The sequence below is a fragment of the Pleurodeles waltl genome, chromosome 12, assembly GCF_031143425.1.
Source record: "Pleurodeles waltl isolate 20211129_DDA chromosome 12, aPleWal1.hap1.20221129, whole genome shotgun sequence".
Classification (NCBI taxonomy): Eukaryota; Metazoa; Chordata; class Amphibia; order Caudata; family Salamandridae; genus Pleurodeles; species Pleurodeles waltl.
In genome coordinates, this window is record NC_090451.1 from 524,797,412 (window position 1) to 524,821,557 (window position 24,146).

The 24,146-nt window shown below is 40.4% G+C and overlaps 1 protein-coding gene across 3 annotated transcripts in view; it reads right to left on the reverse strand.

Annotated features, from left to right (window-relative positions):
• The window catches only part of LOC138268084 (sodium-coupled neutral amino acid transporter 7-like), a 179,341-nt gene that overhangs the window by 142,170 nt on the left and 13,025 nt on the right, over window positions 1–24,146 (reverse strand). For all 3 annotated transcript variants that reach the window (XM_069217452.1, XM_069217454.1, XM_069217453.1), the window contains exon 2: window positions 2,740–3,202. In XM_069217452.1, the coding sequence (XP_069073553.1) occupies window positions 2,740–2,994 (255 nt within the window). In that variant the 5' untranslated portion in view covers window positions 2,995–3,202. The remainder of the gene's footprint in view (window positions 1–2,739; window positions 3,203–24,146) is intronic.

Sequence of the window (24,146 nt, forward strand, 5' to 3'; positions counted from 1 at the left end):
AGGTGTGTCTTGTTGTTCCAGGCGAAGATCAGTCTTAAGGAGTGTTCCCATTTACATCGAACTCCTTTTTTTACCCAAGAATGTGGTGACTGTCTTGGATGCGCGACGGTGTTACAACTTGATAGCAGATAGGTCCTGGAACAGCCATACCTTAGATCCTTTGAACATGATGAAGCGCTTGTACCGCATTGCTGACATTATGGGTTCCTTCTGGTGACGGTGGTGCACACAGGTCAGGATATCTTGAGGCGTCCCTGGGGCCGTTGATGGATGGTCCGCTCTAGCATGCAGTCCAGGATAATTTCTTCCTCTGCGAGTTCCATAAGAATGGGGTGAAGGAGGCGGATGTGTTCCTCAACATTTCCAGAGGCAGCCTATAGAGGAACTCCTTTGATCCCGATGTTCGACTGGTGTGATCTATTTTCGAAATCTTCCAAATGCAGCTGCAAGTCTGTGTTTGTCAGGCAGGTTGAGTAACTTGTGTCTGTGTTCATCAATTTCTTCTTCTCTTGCATCACTATTTTGATTCAGGATAATTACCAGTTGCCCCAGCACGCCCACTTCTCTTTTGATTTCCTTAATTTATGTAGCCATTTCGTGCTTCAGGACAGCTATGTCTGACTTCAGCATACTGAAGAGGGTTTCCATGTAAGAGCTCATGTTTCGGGCTTCCCCTTCTGGATAATCCGGTTCTGTCGCTTCATGCTAGGCCAATGGGGTGGTCGAGGTATCATACTCTGCCTTCTTGGCAGGGGGACTGGTAAGCATGTCTTGGATTGTTGTATCTTTTTTCCCCCGCACTGGGTCACTAGGGGGAATCTTGGTTCCTATACTGACTGATGTGCTGCTGTGCTATGTTGCTGGACTGGAGTGCAGGTTCAGTCTCCTAGCGTCACTTGGTCCATTGTCAGAGAGGATCTTTCTCGGTCTCAAAGGGGTGGGATTGAGTTGGCCAGGGGTAAGGGGGGTTTGAAGTGGGGGCAGTCAATTCCTGTTGTCCCCATTAGCTTGTATATCTGAGGGTCTGCTGCCCCGTCGCCACTTCTCTCTGTAATGAGTGTTCTCCAGCTACAACCCTCTGTAAATCCAATATGCCTCGCTGCTAGTCTCACCTCAATGTCCAGATGTCTGGGGTGGTGTTCCCAAGGTGTATACAGATCCCTTCACACGTGTACCACACCGAGCAGTAAGACAGTGGTGGCTGGGCTCCAGTTCTGCATGGCAGGCCCCAGCACTGTATTTCCCCGAGGTCTCTAACCCAACTGCTGACTGTCAGCACCCCTAAGCGTCCCACCTGTGTCCAGTGCTAATCTAATGCTCCCTGTCGTAATTGCTTCACCAGGGCCTGCCATAGGGGTCTGAGTATTGAGGGAGTAGGGGCCCGCTTCACTGCCTTTGTCTGATGTACTTTACACGGCTCAACACTCAAACATTGTTATTCGCATATGTTAACATTACCCTAAAGCAACTAGAGGGTTCCTGTACAATAAATAGTTACAATGGGACATGAAGGAGATCTGCCTCACTGAATCTCTTTAAAATTAATTTAATTGTTGGCAACAAAGTAATATACACCAAACAAATTCCTTTAGTGAAGGCAGGACCTTTTTCATCAGTGCAAACAAGGTAATTGGTAGCTGTCACATTCCATGGTACAACAACTAAAGTCTGTCATCAGTGACACTTGCCTACATTTTTACTGCTCTGATCACTAAGCCTGTAATACACCACACCATATCCAAGATTCTCCTTCTTGAAAAGTCTTGGAATGAACATTAAGTTGAACAAAAAGCCAATAGGTTTAATATTTTTTTTAAAACACTAGAATGCTAGAGGAAAAACAATATCGTATGATATATATAAAAAAAAAAAATACACTAAATTCAATGCTTTCAATCTTTATGAATGACCCGATTTATTTTCCAAACGCTTTTCACTCAGGAAAGAAAAAAGGAAAGTGTCCGAATGTAAAAGGAAATGATTGCCAAGACAGTTCACTTTCCACAGAATTGAGCCATTTGGTCTTCTATAGTAGCTCAGGGATTAGCTTTATGGGCCTCCAGAGATGCCATGTAAGCGAGTGCAGCAGATGTCCCTTTTTATGCAAAAGCTTGTGCATTTATGCACTATGTTGATTGCAGGACATAAAACTAAAACAACCTTTAAGGCCTGATCCACAGCCATAGCCCATCACCAATATTCCAGTTTCTGTACTTTTACAGGCAAGTTACAAGGAGTAGGGAGCAAAACAGCACAGTAGGGACAGGTATTTTAAGGGGACAGCACACGAGGGAGAAAGCTGTAACACATGGAGTGCTGAATGAAAAAGAAAAAAAGAAGTTCCCTTAATGAGAGTAGTGGAAGGAAGTCAGACAATATAGGATAATGAAAAGACTATGCCCTGGTCTAGGCAGGGGGTGTTAGAGGGAGGTCAAACACAAGAAGAAGGCAAAGTACTGAATAAGAATCAAGCAAATGAGAGGGACAACAAAGCCAACCAATGGTAGGCAATGGGTGGGCTGTAATCACTCTGTAAGTTCTCAATAAGTCTTTTGCAACCAGACAGCTTATGTTGTGTGGTAGGTGAGACCTAAAAAAAGAACATTCAGCAGTGGCAGAATATCCAAAGGTAATCCCAGTTCACCCAACTAGTACAATCATATCACCACTTTGGTTAAAGAGTTATGCTAAGTAGCAGTATTTATCCTGGTGTAACCCTTCCACATGACTTCTACTCACCATCTGCAGGGTGATGCCTGCAGCCACACCACCTGCGGTAGAGAATGCAGCTGGAAAGTTGAGCAGTCCAGCCCCCAAGGCTGCATTCACCACAATGAAGACAGCTCCCAGAGAAGAAGTAGCACTCTGTTCCCGGCAAGCCTTGGGAGTGTTCTCCACACAGGGGCTCTGCAGGAGGTGGGCCCGCTCACCTGCATCCGCACTCCAGTCTACGTCATTGTACTCTCTGTTGATTGCCACATTAGTAAGGGACATTTTTACGATTCAGGGTCCACTCCTCCCCTTTAAAGTGTCATAGGGGTCACCTCAGGCCTTGGTCCATGTTAGACAGAGTCCTGGGCCACGGGCTGAGCAGCTGGAATATCAGAAGATTTTTACCATGTTGTCTTTCATGGACAAATGCAAACCTCGGTTTACACCTTTTCCACCTCAAGTTGTTCTCTGGGTGTTAGAAATATCAGACCTGTGGAGGAAAAAACATACAGTCGCTATGTATCTGAGGAAGGTGATGCTGCCTTACTTTAAACATAACAATATCCATCTTTTTTCCCCAGACCAGTTTAATTCTCAAATCTGTGGCTGGGAGTTAAGAGCTGTTCCCCTGCATAGACTCAATGTCCTACCCTGCTGCTTTCTTGGAGGGTTTTGAGAGAAATCAGGAAAAAATATTTTAGATGGTAGTTTCCCAACTATCACAGTTAATAAATCAATAAGCCATAGGTTTCACAGGTAGGTCTGAAGAAAAGTTCATGAAATACTCAAGTACTTAAGGGTTTAACAAAGTTCCTGGGAGAATCATTTTGCCACAGCTTTGTGGCTTCCTCTGGGTTAATTTCAATCCTGTGCGAGTTATGCATTAATCAGCGGATTCAGCTCTGAAAGTGGTCTCCTGTCCCCATCCTACAAGGAGATTCCATGTGGTCCACACTACTACACTATCCAAATCACAAGGTTCCTTGTTATCCATTGATGGAGCCACTGCTAATACCAGATTTATCATAAAAAAGCTTTCCACAATCTAGCCTCATATCTACACTGTATCAATTACATTATGCTTAGATGAGGTTTGATACTGGCCCTTACTGCTCCACATCTGCTGGTGGTTGTTCCATGCACTAACCACGCTTCCTGGGTAAAACTGCTCTGTCCTACTCCTGAGCCCAACCCATTCTACCCCAAACAACAAGTCTAATCTCATATCTTTGTTCTAGAACCACAAAGTTGTTTGAAAAATGTCATTCATTTCACTCAAGTTTCGACCCTGATTGTCTGTAAATATCTTTATCACCCCTCCCCCTTCCAGACTATATAAATTCCTTGCATTTCAAGTCAAACAATTTCTAGTTAAAACTTCTGGCATTGTGGCCTCCAATACAGGACCCAAGCCTAAAGATAGTCTCCAGAACCCAATAGACTACCCAGATGTTCCCAACTGACCTGTTAAAAATGTTAATAAAAAAATGCAACAAGGAAAAAAAACATTTTGATAAACTACTGTGTTAATTTAGGTACCCTTTCTTTGAAGCATCATTTAGTAAAATGTGTTGGTGCGTGCTAGTATTCCCCCAAAATATCCTTAATGGAAACATCAGTCTAACCAATTTCCACAAGATTATGGTAAATCTGAAAATAAACGAGCATTGGCAAAGCCAATAGGTCTGACATTGGTAGAAAGCCTTCTGGTTTTGTCAATATGTGTCTTTTTTTTTACATGGTTTTTGTAAACCGTTATTGTTGTGGGTGCTGCAGGGCCCTCACCATCATAACAAATAATGGCAAAAAGCAAAAATGTTTTTATTCTCCAAAAGCACACATTGCCACAGTAGCTCCTGTCAGTGAATACAACTCCTTTATCTACCAATATGCTCCTTGTGAAATAAGTGAATGCTGTCACTTAAAGAAAAGCCAGCTGAGAGAGAAAGACAGAATTTTAATAAAAACAAGTTGTCTTGGGTAACCAATTAGGTGCCCAATTCTTGAAGAAAAACACAAAAGTGCACCCTTACTTGTATTAGAGCAGATTTACAGCTTTCGTCAATTCACAAGAAAAAGCATTTTATCATGAGCAAATACACATGTGTAGAGTTACTCATGCAAAAATCAGTTGAGTATTTACAAGTTCACTTTCCCTCCCACCACTTTTTCCTAACCCTGGAAGAAGTTTTACTTCAACCCGTAATAGGAATACATTTCCAACCTCTCTCAGTATGGGAAAAGATTAGAGAAGAGCTGGTGAAAACCCCTAAAGCATGCATGCTAGTAAGTCTGTACAGACTCAAAAGGGCAATCCAGCCCTGCAACTATTACTTACCCCCGTCTCCAGCCCCGATAGGTAAATCTGTTGAAAGGTGCAAAATGAGGAAATTGCAGGAATTCAAACCCTACAATAGTCTGAGCCCTGCATAATCAGAGAGGCTATTACCAGAGCTCTTATATAATGAGATTGCTGCCATAATTTTTTGCATCACTACATGGCACCAACGGGACAAGTAGATTTGTTTTTACAGGACAAGTAGATTGTAAAGCAACCTGTCCCATGGACAAGTAGATATTTTATAAAAATCCACACATCTGATGACAGCAAAAGGAAAGCTCCTATCATGAGGGCTTCAACCAGTCCAACCGTTTTTTATCCCGGAGGGGATCGCAACGAGCCAGATTCAGAAATCAACAGAGGGGCAGGTATTACAACACAGACAGCCCTACGCACTTTTTGCAGACAAGGAGACAACAATACGGGAGGGACTAGATACCATACCCGTATTTAATCTTACTTCTTGTACCTTGGATACAGACATGGAAGCTATTTTGAAAAAAGGTTTATCTTTTGTTCCTAGTGTATCCATCAATTGTTTTGGACTTTTTACTGACTTACATGCATTTTTCAGACGCATCAGGCTTGGCAGATTTTTTGAGAACAAAAATAATACTGTAGAAAACAATTTGTCTGGGTTGAAACCTATATCCACCTTCACCCCGAGCCTTGACATGGTGGGACCTGAAATAAGAATTTTTGAGAATTTGGTCCTTGAGAAGGTTAAAAAATTATGTAAATCCACTCCCAAGCCCAACTATAACCTAACGAGAAATGAACAACAGGCCCTTTTGAGACTACAGCAGAATAAAAACATTGTTATTAAACCCTGTGATAAAGGGGGGAGGGGGGGGGGGGGGGGAAATTGTCCTCCTTGAAACGGATCAATACAAACACAAGGTTAGTCTTATGTTAGGAATACCAGAACATTACAGCAAAGCTAATAGTGGCTGGCAAAGGGAAGTGAAAAAGGCAATTCAGGAAGTTAGTTTGAAAGCATATAATGATGGACTGATTTGTGAAAAAGAATACATATACCTGAATCCCATGACTACTAGAGTTCCCATTTTATATGGTCTTCCGAAAGTCCATAAGAATGCGACGGATCCTCCTTTTCGAACTATTGTGTCCACCGTAGGGTCTATTACGGAACCATTATCAAAATATGTAGAAACGTTTCTTAAAACGAGAGTAGTACAACTTCCTGCATATATTAAGGACACAGGACATATTTCAATCTTGGAAGGGGCCAGGTTCAATCCAGATACTGAGTTCCTGGTGACCATGGACATTGAGGCCCTGTATACAAATATCCCTCAACATGAAGCCTGGCAGGCGGTTCATCAAATTTTTGACAAGGAAGGCATGACGGACCATTTGTTGTTTGTTCTTGATTGCCTTAAGATCATATTGGAAAGTAATTTTTTTGAATTTGATGGAGAGCTCTATCAGCAGAAGAAGGGAGTCAGCATGGGAGCAGCTTGTGCTCCAAGTGTTGCTAATATCTACGTAGGCCTATTTGAACAGACTCATATATACAATGAAATTGCCCCTTTTTATGATAACATCAGGCTCTGGTCGAGGTATATAGATGATGTCTTTTTTATCTGGTCAGGGCATGAAGAACAACTGGAAGAGTTCTGCAAATGGATTAATCTATGTGATATAAATCTTAAATTTTCCATACATAAAAGCAGGGACAAAATGGAGTTCCTGGACATTTGGATAAAAAGTCAGAACTCTCAGTTAGAGGTATCACTTTATACTAAACCTACGGCAAAGAACACCATTCTGCACTTTGATAGTTACCACCCTAGAAGTCAGAAACAAGGTGTTCCCTTCAGTTTCTGCGTATCCGTAGAAACTGTACGGAATTGAGTGATTATAAAACATACATGCTGATGTGCTCCAAGAAAAGCTACTTCTGAGAGGATACCCTAAGAGATTGATCAGGGACTCGTACAAACGGGCTAAATACTACAATAGAGAGAGTATGTTCCAACAACGCATAAAAGAACCTAAACAACAACTAGTTTGTGTCATTCAACATTCAAATATGAATGATAGAATCAGGAAAATAATCAACAACAATTGGCAAATTCTGAATAGTGACCAAACTCTTAAAGCTTTAGAGAGACCTCTTTTGGCTTTTAAAAAAAATCAGAACATCCGTAATAAATTAGTTAAGGCAGCCCTACAAAGAGAAAAAAAATTCTGTCAAAAGTCCATTACTGGTACTGTCCCAGTTTTGGGAAATCATCGATGTGGAACCTGTAAAGCATGCCCCAAAGCCATTGTAAGTGATCTATTGGTATGGGGACAAAAGAAATATAAACTGTGTGACATGACTAATTGTAGAACCTCTAATTGTGTGTATCTGATTATCTGTCCCTGCCTAGCGGGGTATGTGGGAGAGACTGGACGTGAAATTAGAGTACGAATCTCAGAACATCTATCAAATATTCGAAATAAAAGGGAGGGAGCTCCCCTGGTGCAACATTGGCTGAAAGAAAAACATGAGCTGGATGATTTGACGTGGACAATTTTGGAAAAAATTAAGGACGTTCCAGGCAAAGCAATGGAGAATATAAGAAAGAAGCGGGAAGTGTTTTGGATTTTTACCTTGGACACACATGAGAAAGGTCTCAATGAGTGTATACCTTGGGAAAACACCTTAATTTGAATTCTACCTAATGTGTGTTTTCCTGTTTAGAAGTGAATGATCTTCTTACATCTTGGGCGATATTTTCAGTTTTTTTCTCTGAAGATTTTTGATTCTGTTATATAATAGAGAGGTCTTGGTGTATCTAAGATAAAGGAAAGATGTATATTTATACATTTGCCATGACTTTCCAGGGGTGTGCTGTAATAAACCACTGTAGGAGTTTTTGTTTCCTTTCCATTTTTTACTTTTTATTCCTTATTTCTCATTTGGTACCCGTATTGTGGCGTGGTTTCTTTTATTTAAATATTGAATGGTATGATTTTTTTCCTCTTGTATTATCTTTTTGTTTCCTTTTCGGTTTATTTTTGTTTTTTTTCCCTAACAGTAGGTTATATTTATGACCACACTAAGATGGCCGACCTCATTCTTTGACGCCCTGTTAGTACGAAATTGCGCGATTTCGTTAGTCGTCTCGCGGCTTTTACCGAGATTAGGAGCTAGATGCCTGACTTTAAAATGGAGAATGCCGTATTCGGCAATCTCCGATCGGACGTTCTTGTTTAGTATCTGCCGTAAAGAAATCAGGTGTATCAGAAGGTAGGCTATTCTCTCTCTTTTTTAAAAATTATAGTTCCCATCTGAACGAGGGGTCCGTGACGTATTATCGAACTTGAAAAGAGTAGTCTAAGTTTATATGTACACTCGTCTTTACATACAGAGGAATCCTTTTTCTTAATTATGAACGAAACGGTGAAACCTTGGTCAAGAATGTTTTTAATTTATTTGAGTAGATTCCCGAACTATTCTAGATGAGGGACTCCAGATAATTTATTTTAAAAAAAATAAAAAAAAAAGATAATAGACAATAGTTGAGGTAAGGGAATTCTATTTTTGTTACACTATTGATTTTCTTTTTCTTCCCCCCCCCCCTTTTTGTTTTCATGTATAGATGGAAGAATGATGGAAGTTGTGGGTATCTATCCTCCTAGAAATTTGATTATTTTGAAGACTTTTTTGGTATGTGAAGAAATAAATCATTGGCCCTATAGGTAAAAGATTGGTTCCTTAGAATTAGATATTTTTTTATTAATTTACTTAAGGTGTTTTGTTTTGAAAATAGGGGTAGATCTGCGAATCTATTTGTATGCCTGTACAAGGAGCCCCCTGCTATCAGAAGTGGAAGTTAGAGAATCAGTCTCTCTGTGTTCTCTTTTTGAGGGAACGCACCAACATTGTCATCTGGTATTTATTATTATTAATATACCTGGTGCGGAGATTGCTTTGGGAGAACACATATACTTGATGGTGTTTTTTTTTTGCAGGAGTTCGGTGTTTTAATTTTTCTGCACTGGTTTCTGGTGTCGATTCTTTTCTGTTTGTTTCAATCACTTTTTATTCATCTTTTCACTCTTCTTTTTTGTTTTTGCACTTTGGATTCTTCTGATGATAATCGGCTTATGGTATTATGTAGGTGGATATTTGGATCTCAAGGAATCTGATTAAATGTATTATTTTTTATGTTTATCAGATTTGATTCGGGTGGGAAGGACGTGAATCTAAAGGATCTGCGACATTAGTTACCTAATATTGAAAAAGGAACTGCCCTGACGAAGGCGGTTTTACAAATCGGATGGTTACCGCCGAAACGCGCGTAGGCTTAGTTCCTACAGTTGTTACAATGGATTATGAATTTTAATGGATTATGAACTTTAAGGTCCAAGTAATTAACTTCTCTTTATGAATTAGGTGGAGACGTCATTTTGTTTCGAGTTATAACATGTCATTTGTTTGAATATTATTAAGGCTTTAGAAAGAGAAAGTGTATATTCAATTTATATCTTATTGTATTTTGTACAATTTGGATTTTCTTTTGTCAATGTTATGTTTCTATTATCTTTTGTGTCCTGTCTTGTGTAATATTTTGTCTCTGTCTATTCACTATATATATGAGTGTGTGTGTCCTTCTTTGTGAATATGTAAATATTTATATACCTAACTTTGATTATTGCGTTTTTCATGTTGTTGTACATACATATGTAATAAATATCATTTTTTCGTATTTTGGTTATATTGATTGTTTGGTTGTCTTATATTGTAGACAACTGTGAGCATTAGTTGTAGCTCATTCTCTTCTCTTGTATTCAAGTATTTCCCTGGATGGGCTATGCATTAAACCAGGGACCCTCAATAGTCTTCTCTCTTAGCAAAAGGAAATACTCCAGAAATAAATATTACACCAAAAATACCTGAAATCCCACTGCCCACCTCTCACAATGGTAGAATAAGGAAGTGACAATAGAAATGGCATTAAACTCCACCTTTTATGGGGATACTTTGGTTCATAGCAGAAACCAATCATATTTAAAAATAATGACCTTAATAACAAAAAAAGATTAAGTAAGCAATCAAAGACATTAATACCAGCCAAAGAGCTTAATACACAAATGTATACAAACAGGTTTAGCTGAAATTACGTTCTCAGAAAAAGTGTAAGTGGGGTAAAGCTCCCCACTGATTAATTTGTGCAGGTTGTTTCCGTTAAGGAGCACTGGCACTTATTCTTGAGGGCCGGCGCTTATTCTTCTGCCTCAAGTATTTGCTGCAAGCAAAAGACACATATGGGAAAGACTGACAAAGAGAAAAACGAAAAGGAGTCACAGTGGGAGAAAGCAGAAAGTTGCAAGAGTCGGCTGAAGTGGCAGGGAATGGATTGAAGAGGCCCAAGATGGCTTCAGGATTACGCCATCTCAGTATTCCATGTTCACACATTTAATTGCAGCAGCCCTGTGTTTAAGATGAGGGCTTTGGGCACTGGCACATTTTTATTTACAAATTAAGCACTGAAGCTCCCTAAAGAGATAATATTGTCCATGGAGTACACTCAGTAACCATCTCAGAGTTAACAATGTAGTAAATATTATTAAAGAAGAGTTATAATTATGTCGTACATCTGATACAGTACAGTGTATCTGACGTGGAAATTAGACTTTAAAGAATAGGCAACCTTGTACAAAGTAAACGCAATGTGAATGCTTAGAAGTGAGTGACAGAAGCATCTGGATGGAGGAGGACTATAATTAGAATAAGGGTATAGACTAACGCTCTTATCCCTTTTTGTAGACAGTATGACCCAACTGATGAATAATATTAAGTAATGGTTTACCTTTATTTCTATTTACCTGGTCTGTTTAAGCAAAAGTATGAAACGTTTACAGGCCAAGATCTGAATGACTAGGGATGTTTTTTGGGGTGGTGTGATTTTAGCTGAAGTTTTCATTGAGGAGGTGTCCGTTATTGACTATCCTTTTTTCCAACCATATGTTTAAGTCTCTGTGATCAGAAAACCAGTAAGAGTTGTCATCTGTGGTGATGTAAGATCTTGCCGGACCTTCAAATAAAAAATTATGATTTATCATTTAGAATTTTGGTAATAAAAGCTAAGAAGGCTTTTTAAATTTCCACTGTCTGTTTAGAGTAATATTGGGATATGTAGATCTCTGTACCATTCCAGGTAATGTGGTTGTTCTTCCTCATAAATTCCAATATTCTTTAGGTTTGCTAGATTCGTAGAGGCTTACATACAACCAGGTCTGCGTGTAATTTTGTCTGGAATTCTGTGATTAAGACACTCTGGGCCCTTACTAGTTCAAAATAATTGGGAAGGTTAATACCAGACAGATTTTTCTATGAAGGCATCTGCAGAATGTTCTGCTCCTTTGGGGATTCTGAAAATTCTTATGGTCCCTCCTCCATTTTGACCCTCTAGCTCATTCATCTTTCTGGAGTTGTATGGTCCTCGAATGTACAACAGAAATGCATTTTTATGTTTAGTCTGAACCCATGTATGCGCTGTCAGCAAAATCTTTTTTTTTTGTTTTTTTTTTTTGTTTACAAAAGATGAAAACAGGCTTAGGGCTCATCCATTACTTACCCTTGGTTGGCTTTGATGTCACACTCCTTTCCTTGCTTCTTAATGGTCAGTGCATCCCGCTTCCTCCAGGTGCTTCCACCATTTATGGCTTCCAATCTGCAGCCAGTGTCCTTCTTCAGGGCATACAGTCCTGCAAGTACTTTTTTTTTTTTTTTTTTTACATTTTTTCTTGTACTCAATAAGAGTGCATGTTTGGAGTTTGTCCCCCACCCTCCCATCTCCATCCCTCACCCCACTGTCTGGGTTACTGTCCCAACCTTCCCCACCCATTTTTTGTGTTGCTTGGCCACCGCCTTTCCTCCCGCTGTCCGTTGTGTTGCTGCTCCCTCAGTCCTCCCAGCACCTCCTTTGTTTTACTTGCCCCCACCCTCCTCCTGCTCTGTTCTTGCTCTCTTTCTGTGCAACCTGCCTAAAAAAACATTGACAAAGCCAAAATATCTTGCATGGATTAAACTGGCTTTGCCAATGCTTGTTTTTTTTTTTGTCTCGCCACATTCCATGTGCTGATTCTGTCCATACCTTACGAAATTATGGAATCTATTTGATTTATATCCATTCTGATTGCAGAGATCTGTTTACATCACGTCGTTGTTTACCTTAATGGACTTGGCTAACTCATGCACCCTATCTAACCTTTTCAAGATCATATTCATAGTGCAGTTTATATGTGCTTTGCCCTTGATAGGAGAATTTGGGCTGGGTGGATCCACTTTAGTGGGTTTCAGACTGAATTTCTGCCACAATTAAAGGAGTGCAGGTTTGTTTGTTGCTTAGTTTGTTTTGAGTGTATGCAATATTAATGTAGCAACGGTATATATGGTGTGGCATTGGGAAGTGCAGTTTGTTGAGTTGTTAGGTCAAACTACCACTGCTTGCTATTATCTTGGGTTTAAATTCAGTGAGGTTGGTAAAAGCTCACCTTACATACGAGTCGAACACTTCCCACAATGGATTGCATTGTCAGGAGGAAGAAAGAAGGGGTCTTTTGAGGTGACTGTGAGTTACAATATGTTTTGAACCTTCTTTATGTACACCCTGGTCAAGAGTGCCGAGATTGAACTTTATTTGAAAAACATTAAAAGTATGTGCTTGGACGTGGCACCATTTTGTGCTTTGGTGACTTTAAATGGTATGATGTGTGTGTGCCTGCAGCCGTGAGAAGACATATGCTAATAGTCTCTCTTCATGAAGTTTGAAAGGCAAATATTAACATATTTGTAGTCAATGGTGATACGGAGTGCACTGGGTAATGTGCGTAAGTGAGAAAAATACCATGTGAGGCTGACTAGCGTTCCCTCTGCAGAGATAATGGTTTCAACAAGTAGGTTGTGCCAGTGTCAATTTCAAAATATTTTTAGTTGGAGGAGCTATGGAATGTGCTGCAGGTTTTATTTTTGCCACAGCTGTGCGATTCTCTGGCTAAGAACAGTAAGTTGTGCCATTCTTCAGGGGGCATAAAGCAAGCGCCCTTGGTGGTGTTTGATTTTTGCACGAATGGATTCGAGGTGGTTGTATGGGACGCGTTTAATGGAGGAGTTTGCAGGTACATGCCGAACTTCTCACTGTTAGGTGGAGTGCATAAATGCTCAATCCTGGATGGAAAGCACTAATGTCTAGATTTCCTGTTCCCTTAAGTGGTGCTATGTGTATAATGGGTACCTTCAAAGTATAAGTGAATGACTGTAAGCAGAAGTTTCACTCAATTCACATCAGGGGCAAGAAAGTATCTTGCTGTTTTGGTCTGGTCTTTCACGGTGCATGGATCAATGCGATGACAGCGATGTAGTCATCTGGAGATAGGCTGCTGCATTTATCTGCACCACCTTTTTGGGAGGATTCGGTCTACGGAACTGTCTCCAAGCGATGGTTGTTTCAAATAGTAGATATGTTTCTTTAATCAGAAAGTGCCCAATGGAATATTGGGATGCTTTTCATGTACCCCCGAACAGGTTTTGAGGAAGAATATTCTGGTAGTTACACTGATATCGTTGTGGAGAAGCCATGAGAGGACAAAACCGCCCTTCTAAGATGCCACAACCTTCTCCGTCAAAGCCACGACCATAAAGTGTTGTATTCTTAGTGAGAACCACTTTGCGTTTTGGGGGAAAAAAATGAACCCCTAGTTTGTTATTAAGTGAGGCAGAGTAAGCCATATGTTCCCCGCACAATCTCATATTGATCGCATGGAATATTCAGAGTCTAATAAGAATTTTATAGTCAAATGCTCCTGGAGAGATTTTTTATAATAATGGAATTGTAGGTTTATAGCAGACACAAAAATCAGCAACCCCGAACCCTTCAGGGTGTGCCTGTGGGGAATTATTAACCATTATCTGGGCAAGAACAGTAAGAGATAACCATTTTGCCCTCAAAGTGTAACTAGATTTTAATTAACCATATTCAAGTTATGTCATTATTTCTGGGAACTTTATTTGTGGTAACAGGTGATTTCATTTTAAAATTAAACCCTGAAGACTGTGGAGTGTTGAATGATAAACTGCTCTCTAGATACAACATTCCAAAAACAGCCTTTCCAAAATCTATTGTGTTTCCCTTTAATATGAAGGTTATTTCATAATCATCCTCTCCTGAGGGATGCTCTCTTTGAAAATACATTTTCTGTTAGTTTCCCCAGCTAAGCAAACTTTTATTGAATGAAATCAAAAATGTCCAATTGATTATATGTTTGCACATAGTTGGAATTTTCATTGGTTTGTTGAATTCCAAGTGTTCGATGTGACGTGCTGTGACCAACACCCTCTATTCGTATCTTTAGGCACCACAGATTGAACTCCACAAAAAGATACTCTCCCAGTAGAGGTGGACTTCCCGAAAAGGATGACCACTCGTATTAATCATGAACATCTTATAATCATATCACAGTATCAAAGTGAAAAGGAGTTTACAAACCACGAGTTCTTAGTTAAGAATATTTTAGAGGTATATTCAAGCATAATCTTAGAAGCAGTCAAGTGGTTGAGTTCAAAGGGGGAAAAAATAAGCTCAAGGTCGAATAAATATGGGAAACCATGATTTGATAGAGACTGTCACCTACTCAGATCTAAACTACAGAAATTAAATAGACTAGCAAAAATAGACGTTTTCTGGGACCACAGACCTGCCTTAAAAGATCTGAAAAGAGAGTATGAAATAGTGTTACCCAAGAAGGAGCAAAGATTCCACACTTCTGGAATACGATGACCATAGCAATAATAACTATGGATGTAAACAAAATCTGGGATAACTAAAGATGTAAAAACATTCTGCGGTCTAGAAAGGCAAGGTTCAGGGAATACACTACCAAACCTATTTTGTATGGTCCTATGAGAAGCATGGGTGAGCTACCTGGAGGAAATTTACATGGTGGGATACACAGATGCCTTTGGTGACTGCTAGACATTAGTGTGGATATTTTAGAGCTATTCCCCTTCACAATGAGAAAAATATATTTCCACATTAAAATTATCAAGAAGAGCAGGTCGAGATAATTTACCGGCAACTGCGACAAAAACAAATATAGTCTGATGAGCCAGTTTATTATCTATAGTATACGAAAAAATGCTAATGTCAGGCAACTTCCCCAACAGTTGGAAGGGGGCTATTATGAAACCCAATCTTAAAAATGGTAATTCCTTGCTACTAAAAACAATTGGTTAATAAGTCTACTGGATGTATGAGCCAAAGTGTTTTTAAAAATAGTGCTTTAAAGACTGAAGAAATGGCTGGAAGAACAACAAAAAAAAAAAAAAAAAAAAAAAAAAACTTAATACCGAAAGAATAAGGAGTTCCCAGAGAGTGCTATTTGATGCTCAATCATTGTTATAGCTTAGGTCACCTGCTCGAAAGTTGATAGAGCTAAAAACTACATAGAGATAGTTGGGCCAGAGTACAGCTTACCAGTGAAGGCACCCTTTCAAACGAAGGTTTAAATGAAAATGGTCTGAGATAGAGCTGTGTTCATCACCCCCTTTATTTGCCTTTTTTTGAGAGATTTAACACTAATCCTCAACAAACATACTCTTTCTCCATGAAAATTGGTGGAACCCACATCGCCTGACTGCTGTATGCAGACGATTTTGTAATACTGGATGCTCCTCAGGTAGGCTTACAAAGGGAACTTACCAAATGTTTACGTTATTGTGATGATAATAAACTGATTGTAAATTTGGATACATCAAAGTTATGATTTTTGGTTAAAAAAAAAAAAGGCACACTCCACCAAGTTTATGGGCTATACTAAATTGTATAAAAGTGGATTGCAATAGCTATAAGTTCCATAAAAGTTTAAGTTAGTTACATCATCAAAAGGCAGTAAAAACAGAAGCCTTAACAACAGTATCTGAGTTAGAGAAACTTAAGAACCATTTTAGGGGGACCTCATTTATTTAAGATAGTATTGAGGCATACTCTGCAATGATCCAATCACATATTCTATATGGAGCAGAGATTGTGAGTTAAGATATCAGGTATAGCTGTGATATTAGAGACAGTTGCTCAATGATGCAAGCTATAAGAACTGAAACCAATTTAACAGCATATGGATATTTGGTATAGTGACTTACCCTGCGCTTTTGAGTGAAAACATAAAAATGCACAACTTACTAAAATTGCTAATTACTGTCAAAAAGAAATTGCTAATAGTGAAAGGGTTAGGACTTGTTCAGGAAGTGTTGCACCTGGTTATACAGTTGTCTGTGCCAGATTGTACAACCAGAAAATTGACTTGTGAGAATGAGGGAAAATGCAAATTTGATGTAGATTATAAATGTAACGTTGCTCATGTTTTACTGGACTGTCTATTTTTAAAAAGATTGAGAGTATTGTTTTTAAAACCCAATATGAAATAAGCAACTGCAAATAAGCAAGTAAATTATTGTTTAGGATGGAATTTTTTGACAATTTGTTCTATGGGTAGGTTTTTCAGAGTTATTAATGAAAAGAAGTTTCATGAAACTTATATGCACTGACTGGCTTTTTAATGTATATTATGTTTATATTCAATGCCTCGTCAGGGGTAGTAAGCGCTATGCAAATACTATTACAATACAATATGGAGGACGTTTAAAAAATAAATAAATCTGAATTGTACATTGAAATATTGCATGCATTGTGTGGTTTAATGGACTACAGTCTAATTAAACTAAATTAGAATTATGATTATGACCTTAATCCAAGATTTAATAGCGCCTTAAACAAGAGCAACCCTTACTTTACATGCAATTAGCCAAGATCCAACTGCACGTCATGATCACTTATTCAAGATACAGATGTGCCTCATTTTCAATTAGCCACAAAAACTGCACTTTAACTCAACTCAAAGAACCTACTGTGCCTCTTATCCACTTACCAACTGAGGGGCTCAGATACTTATTTTAGTTGCTAGCAGTGCAGACTAGGCTTCTCAAACCACAAAGCCTGAGGTTAGCACTGTTTTAAAGTCACCGAAGCTAACATCACAGAGAGGATGAAACCACAACTGGCAACATCAGCAGGAACTAGGATTCAGTTCTTCTTTTACCAGGAAGACAATATGCTGAGGCGGAGGAACAGGTGGGAGGTGTTGGCGAGCGCTCCATGCACTCTGCAAATGCAGCACAATACTGAGGGAAGCACATTCTGCAGTACATGATTTGTGCCACTCCTGCAGAGGCTAGATCTTGTACTCCACATCTTCTGTGCACAGAGAAGGCTACATTCCATGCCTTGTGATAGTCTTACACATTATGCAGTGGATTCTTGACACCATACTATGTGCCCGCCCATCCCAGATTCTATGCCCAAGCCTATCATGCACATGTTCGGCAGCAGGCCGTACAGCACAAAACTGAAGGAGGCCCATTCAACACTCAATTGTTTGTCTGCAGCCAAAATAGGATCCTAAGCTCGATACACTGGACTGATTTTTCATTATTGTTTTATTGCTGTTGTGATGAGTATTAATTAACATTTGTATGACACGCAATCTGCCATTAGTATGTCCTTGCAGCATTTTTTGGTAGCCCGAGTATGACTTTCCAAACATTTTTATTGCAGACCAGTCTGATAAAGAAAAATTAATCTGAGAACCATGTCCGATATGCACCCCACACAACACTGGGGCTGATTATTCATGTCAAACCAAATGCCCACCATGACCTCCATCTACTGGGCCCAACCTGATCACTGAAAGAACATCCTTCGCTCAAAGCTGCGTACATTGTGCTCAGTAAAAGAGCAAACCTTGAGCTCGGTGTCATGTGCCCATTCTGTACAAGGGAGAGGGGGAACTATTCGGAGAAAGATAGTTTCCTCAAAACACAGGACTTATCAGACACACAGAGGGGACAGGCATAGCATTTCATGCGCTCTGTTTAGACTGTATAGAGAAAAAAGCAACTTGAGTTTTCAATTGCACATTCAAGGACTAATCCAAAACAACGCTGCAGAGGTTGAAACCAAGGGCCTAGCTGACTGATCCTAAACACCTCTAAGAAGATATTCTGTGCTGAGGGTGTTTAAAGGTAAATACGTTTGATCAGAAAGCATAAAACATTTTCCCACTAGGGTGCTGTGGGCAGAGGGTACAAAGCGCTATATTCAAACAAGTAGATGGTGTAGGTTGCAGAGTTTAACCAATGACAAAAACATACAAATACATGTTAAATCTACCTGCCCATATAGCTACCTAGTCTTGACATGCAGATCCTACATCACTTTGGGGATTCCACATACTTTGCTCCACTTTTTCTGCCCCAGGTCTTTTTTGGATTTCTTCAAAGCTTTCCTCTCCTCCACTTCTACCGTCATTGTTTTTATTTATTTTCGTTTTTTAAACAGGTTTTCTGTATAGTGTCTACGTAAAATGTTTTCTAACAGTTATGCTGAAGATAAGAAAGTACCCTTCAACTTAGTTAAACATTGTTGCCTCAAGTGTTTATCCACTTGGGAAGTTGAATATTTCTCCTTTTCTGCAGATGTTTCGATATTTGGGTAGCTGCTAAAATTACTTGAGTTGTAAACCAAACTCCGTTTTAGTTGCATTTCTGTATAGTCCCCAATCTCTAAAAAACAGGGTTCATTGGTCCACGTCTTTTGCTCCTTGACCAGATTCAGTAGTCCAGATAAGGGCACCAGTAATGAACAGCACTTGAAATTCCGCTCCCACAATAGCCATCATGTGACAGCCTCCAGATTAGGACACAATATTTTTAGTTTTACCAGAAAAGTCAATGCTGCTAACCCTTACTCCTGTCCTTTACCTATTAAACCACTCGCTATTCATACAGTCTTCCTTTTCCACAGATGTGACACATACTTAAGCCAGCCTGAGATTTCCAGATACACTCGTGCCAAGGTATGCTGTTTTATGGTCTTTATCCTCTTAACTCCTGCCCCGAGTGGCTTTCTTTGTTCTGGATACAAGGCTCTAAACTTGGGTGCAATAAAACTAAAGTGCAACCTCGGAAACCACTGTTCCAGCTTTCCTAAAATGTGCCTCATTTTTCTCTTGTCAATGTAAGAGACCAGTATTTCATCCTATTCTTTCAAGTCAAGTTCCTGTCTACATTCCCTTAACTTAAGGTTGTTGCTACTGTTTAAGATCTGTGCTTCAGCCTTGCACTGCTCCACTTTCTTGAATGCATTTTGTTTTCAAAGATACTTCCTGCCCATAAGGCTTCATCACTTCCTTGGCGACACCATTTTGTAAAGAGGGAAATATACATAGTAGATAGCATTTTGGGGCCTTTAATTTGTTCTTAAACAATTCGAACACACCAAATAGATAAGTCCATGCATATAATGCAGTTTTTGTATGCAATTAATCGATTTGTAAGCTGGCAATTAACAGTGATACAATACCATTGCGTCTGGTCAGTGAACTGAACGTTTACTGCCTAAACAAAGCGGCAAGGACAATTTCGTAGTACTACTAAATGTTAGTAAAGTGAGCACCATGTGCTGGTAGTAGGAACATCTGTTATTAACAGCACTTATAACTGCCGAAGCACTAAATAAAAAACAAGTTATTATTGCCTCAGAATGGAGGACTGTGATGGCCTCTCTAATCTAGTTCCATAAGGTGCCCCAAGATTAAGTCTGCATCTGACGAGGGGAAGATACTAGTTCTGCATTCTCATCACTGGGGAAACACTTATCCAGATGGCAAATAAAGGCATCTGGATCATTTCATTATATCACACCGCAGCTGCAATCCCTTATGTTAAAGGATTAAATTAGTAAAGGTGATTTTTAGGGTCGAGCGCACAAAGCATTTTTTTCCTGGTGTAATCTCTCTGTGGGCTTTTAACCACACCCATCAGTTTGGTTGGTTTGTGGGCTAGCCTTTTAACATTAGCTTGATTTTGTAAGTGAAAGGCTTGCATACGTCATGCATTTTCCAGTGTATAGCCCTCCTTGAGCACACTGGCCAACTACTAACAATATACAAGGCTCCATGTTTTCCGCATGGTATCGGGACTACTTTTTCTCTTTATTTTGTAGGCAGCGCTATCTCGCTGGGCAGAAGTTGAGCGCTTTGCATGACACTGAGCCTGTTACATGGATAATTGCACTTTTGACGGTTACATGGACAACTGCACTTTGCCAATATGTTTCACTGCAAGTGAACTTCGGTTTCCTTTTGTGTGTCTGCTTCGCGCTCATGGCGGCCGTCGGCTTGCTTATGTGAAACTGCTTTACTTTTCAGTTTATGCGGCAAGAAAAGTCTGGTGAGGAGTTTACAACGCTAATAGCTCTAACTTGAGCAAATGCGAGACCCATTGCATTGTAAATGCTATTTATTATTTTTTTTTTTTAATATGAGGCAATCAGAAACAAGGGCTAAGAACCAAAGTGTCCTGCATGGCTTTGTGACCCTCTACTGCTCTACCGCTCTGCTTTTACTGTGTTCTTCCTTCATTAAGCTCAACAACTGCATGAACACAATGAAGAAGCTCACTGTGTTGTATGTTTTTTTTTTCAACACCAAAAGGTGAGCTCTTGTGTAAATGGGACCCCCAAAGTTTAATCCATTTCTGTGTTAGAGCTGTTTATCATGCTCTCAATGCAGGCTATACATTGAATACCAGTGGAGAATGCATAATGTTAGTCATGGGCACAGGCCTGTTTAACTGCACCCTCCTTGGGAGCCCACCTACCAACTGTACTGTGTAAAAGATCTGTTCCTTCGCCATACCGAATATCTTTCGCTTCATAAAGTCTTGGAGGCAGGAGGCTTGTTGTATAGTTGAGAAGTGGTTTAGGGTCAGAGTAATGAGTGCCACAGTCCACTAAACTAGGTTTGTATGCTTCAAGAAATGATGGTTTACTTCCTGCTGGGCTGATCCTAGCCATCAAGTACAATCTCCTTGCACCCTTTTCCAAAATTTGTGAACAATGTGGGTAAGGAAGGTCTCCAGCCCATTCATTCTGGCTTGACAATGCAGCAGTCTGCAAGACCTATTGTTACCAATTCTTTAAATATACATAGAGTGGGCTTTGACCCTACATAGAGGAGTATTACCATCACCAAATTAGAATATTTTGTTTTATGGTGTATCATTCTTCGTTCTGTGGAGTGCTTGCATTTCCATGTGTGAGCGACTATTTTACAGCTCAAAAGTACACTGAATCATCACACAATACATGTTTAATCTCACAGGTGCATTGTATGCAGAAAGAAAATGAGGCCACTGTTAAAGGAAACTGAGCACTACACAAACAGTTGGGGGCCTTGCTAGACCCTTTCTGGTGCCATTATCTCGTAGTTGTTTTTTTGAATATTGGTGTTAAATGTTTCGTTTACCTACATGTTAAAGTAAATTTATTTCCCTAAGTTATCTGTTATGTCATACTGGGTCCATGTTTCACACCACCTCCAGCTCGATGAGTAAGCCCAGTTTACTCTTTCTAGCTACCATGATAAAGTCCAGTGCCTAAATGTAGTGACTTAGTAATCTAATTTGGAGTTCACCAGTACTATGGCACTATACACCATGGGTTAACAACACAGAATACTGCTCAGTAATCACTGAATGTCAGACAAACCCATATAAAGGCCTGAGAAGTGAGGAATTTTGTGAGGGTCTTAGCTGATCAATTGAGCAGAGGGGAACAGTTAAAAACTGAAAGACTTAATGCAGGGTCCCAAAAAAGTTGCTGGCTATCTTATAGCCAGGCTCTGCATGTGACACACGAAATCTGCCACAATCTGTAAAGCTATTGATCCCCTGCAAGTACCTACAAAACTGTCAGACCAGATTTTGCAAAGTGGGCTGAAAACACCCATCACCACCTGATCCACACGCTGCTGAATGGAGAGGTCCGATTCTGTGATCTTCCCTGCTATGTGGGCAAGCTGGTCCTAGGCAATCCAGCAGGTACAGGGTGTGCTGGCTGTGCATCCGTGTCCCCAAATGAACTTGGCTGAAATCAAGAATTCCCCATCCATCTGGCAGTGTGGCTGCACCCCTCCTGGAAAGCCTGGAGCAAACCGGCCTGTAGCCACACTGGAGTTAGCTGGTAGTGCTGAGGCGTAATGGGCCAGTGGGTGACCTTGTATGGGCCTAAAGCACAGGTGAGTCTCACCAACTCAGGGTGTATTTATCATAAGCCCCACCACCACACTTGGGCATGAAGTTGACTTGCGGGAATGCCTGCAGGACCAGGGATAGAGTTGTGAGACTTGGGCAGCACTGCTGCACTGAAGCCAGTGGATGGGGTTGACCTCCTTGCCTGGGCTTGAACATGGGGGTCATCTCTAGGGCACCCTATGCTACTGGATTATGGTGATTAGCTCTACTGACACCATGGAAGGCCTCCTAGAAACCCCCCCCCCTGCAGTGAAATTAAAAGACTGCCCTCACCCTATTAACTCACTGATCCCCTACTCTGCCCTTGGAGTGGTTGGTGGATTATTTAAATTGGAGGATGGGCAGGTGGCATTGCCTTGTACCCATTAAATTCTTCTTTGCAAGATATCTATTGCAAGGATAGCCCACCTTTCAAACTGCTGTGCTGGAAGGAGGTACTGCCCCAGTCCCAGCCTACCGGCATGTTACTCATGTCAGAATCATACTGTGCTGGGGTATACTTACCTTTGCTCAGTATTGGTCCTTGCCTCTCGAGAGACCGAATACAGGATGGGTGACCATAAGCAAGCTAAACTATCATTTGAGGCAAACAATGGAAATGGAAAAAATGGCAAATGGTGCATCGAAACCTCACTCCCAAGCAGAGCACACCGAGGAAACAGAAGTAAAAGAGCTGATATTAGAAATTAAGAGAAGCTTGAACACTGTAGACAGCAATATAGTTACCCTTATGTCATGCATGGACCACATGAACGAAAGGCATGACAAGAATGCCACTCGGCTGGACATGGCACGAAGGCAGTGCTCCGAAGCAGAGAACAATGCAACTGTACAAAATGAGAACATGCCAACTGTAAAGATTGTAGGAATACCAGAATCTGTTGGTATCCGCAAAACAGAGCCCTTTGCGATAATAATCTATCAGAGCTGTTCAAAAGGTCCATCTTTCCCCTGGGTTTATTTTTAGGAAATTGAGTTGATTGTGGTGCCTCTCTCTCCAACAGGGATTCACTATGCCCAATCATTGCCTGACCTTTCCACTACCGAGACTGGAATACTAAGCCATGCCTGTCAAGAGAAAATGGGTCCTGGACTCAAAATGGCATGACATTTTCTATTTTGCCAGACTTCACACTAGCAGCCCAGGAGGGCGTTCACAAAAAAGAAGAAAATAAAAAAAAAAGTCTGCTAATCTTGAATATGCCATCCTGCATAGAGCCTGGCTCAATGTTTTGCACCAAGACACGTTTTTCACTGAGGTTGCTAGAGCATGTGTCAAAAAACATGCTCCTTAAGAGAATCCCAAGTCCGGCCCCCACCCCCGCACAAGTGGAGACACATCTGGATATATCTGCTTGTACCACGTGTTCGCCTTTCTGAGGGGCTCATCCCGTACCTGCTGTTACTTTATTTATTTTTATAAAACAAATGTTATTGGTTTTGATGACAGTTTAGCAAACTACAACAAACACAACTTTTTCATTCTGCTCCCAAGCTAACCTCCAGCCCCCCCCGTCCTCAGCAGTCAATCTCAGTAGCAAGTGACAGTTTGAGGTAGAGTTCTCTACGTAGAGGAAAGTCTGTAATATTCCCACCACTGGCCCCAAATTTTGTTAAATGTCCAAGGGCAATCCTGGGCAGTATAGATTGGATCCTCCAGGTTGGAGCACCAGTCTGTACTGGCTCCCTATAGTTTGTGAACGGTAGCTTTGGACTGGCTCCAGAAACGTGCAATGACACATTTAGCCACCAAGGCTGCCATCCCCACCAAAGCCCTTTCTCCCCATGGCCCTCCAAATGCATCCATTAAACCCAAAAGGACCAACTTTGGAGTCAGTTCAACCAGTGCACTGAGGATCACCATGAGGTGTCACCTATACAGGCCCAATACAGCATCATTATGCTGCATTGCCAGACCATGTGGAA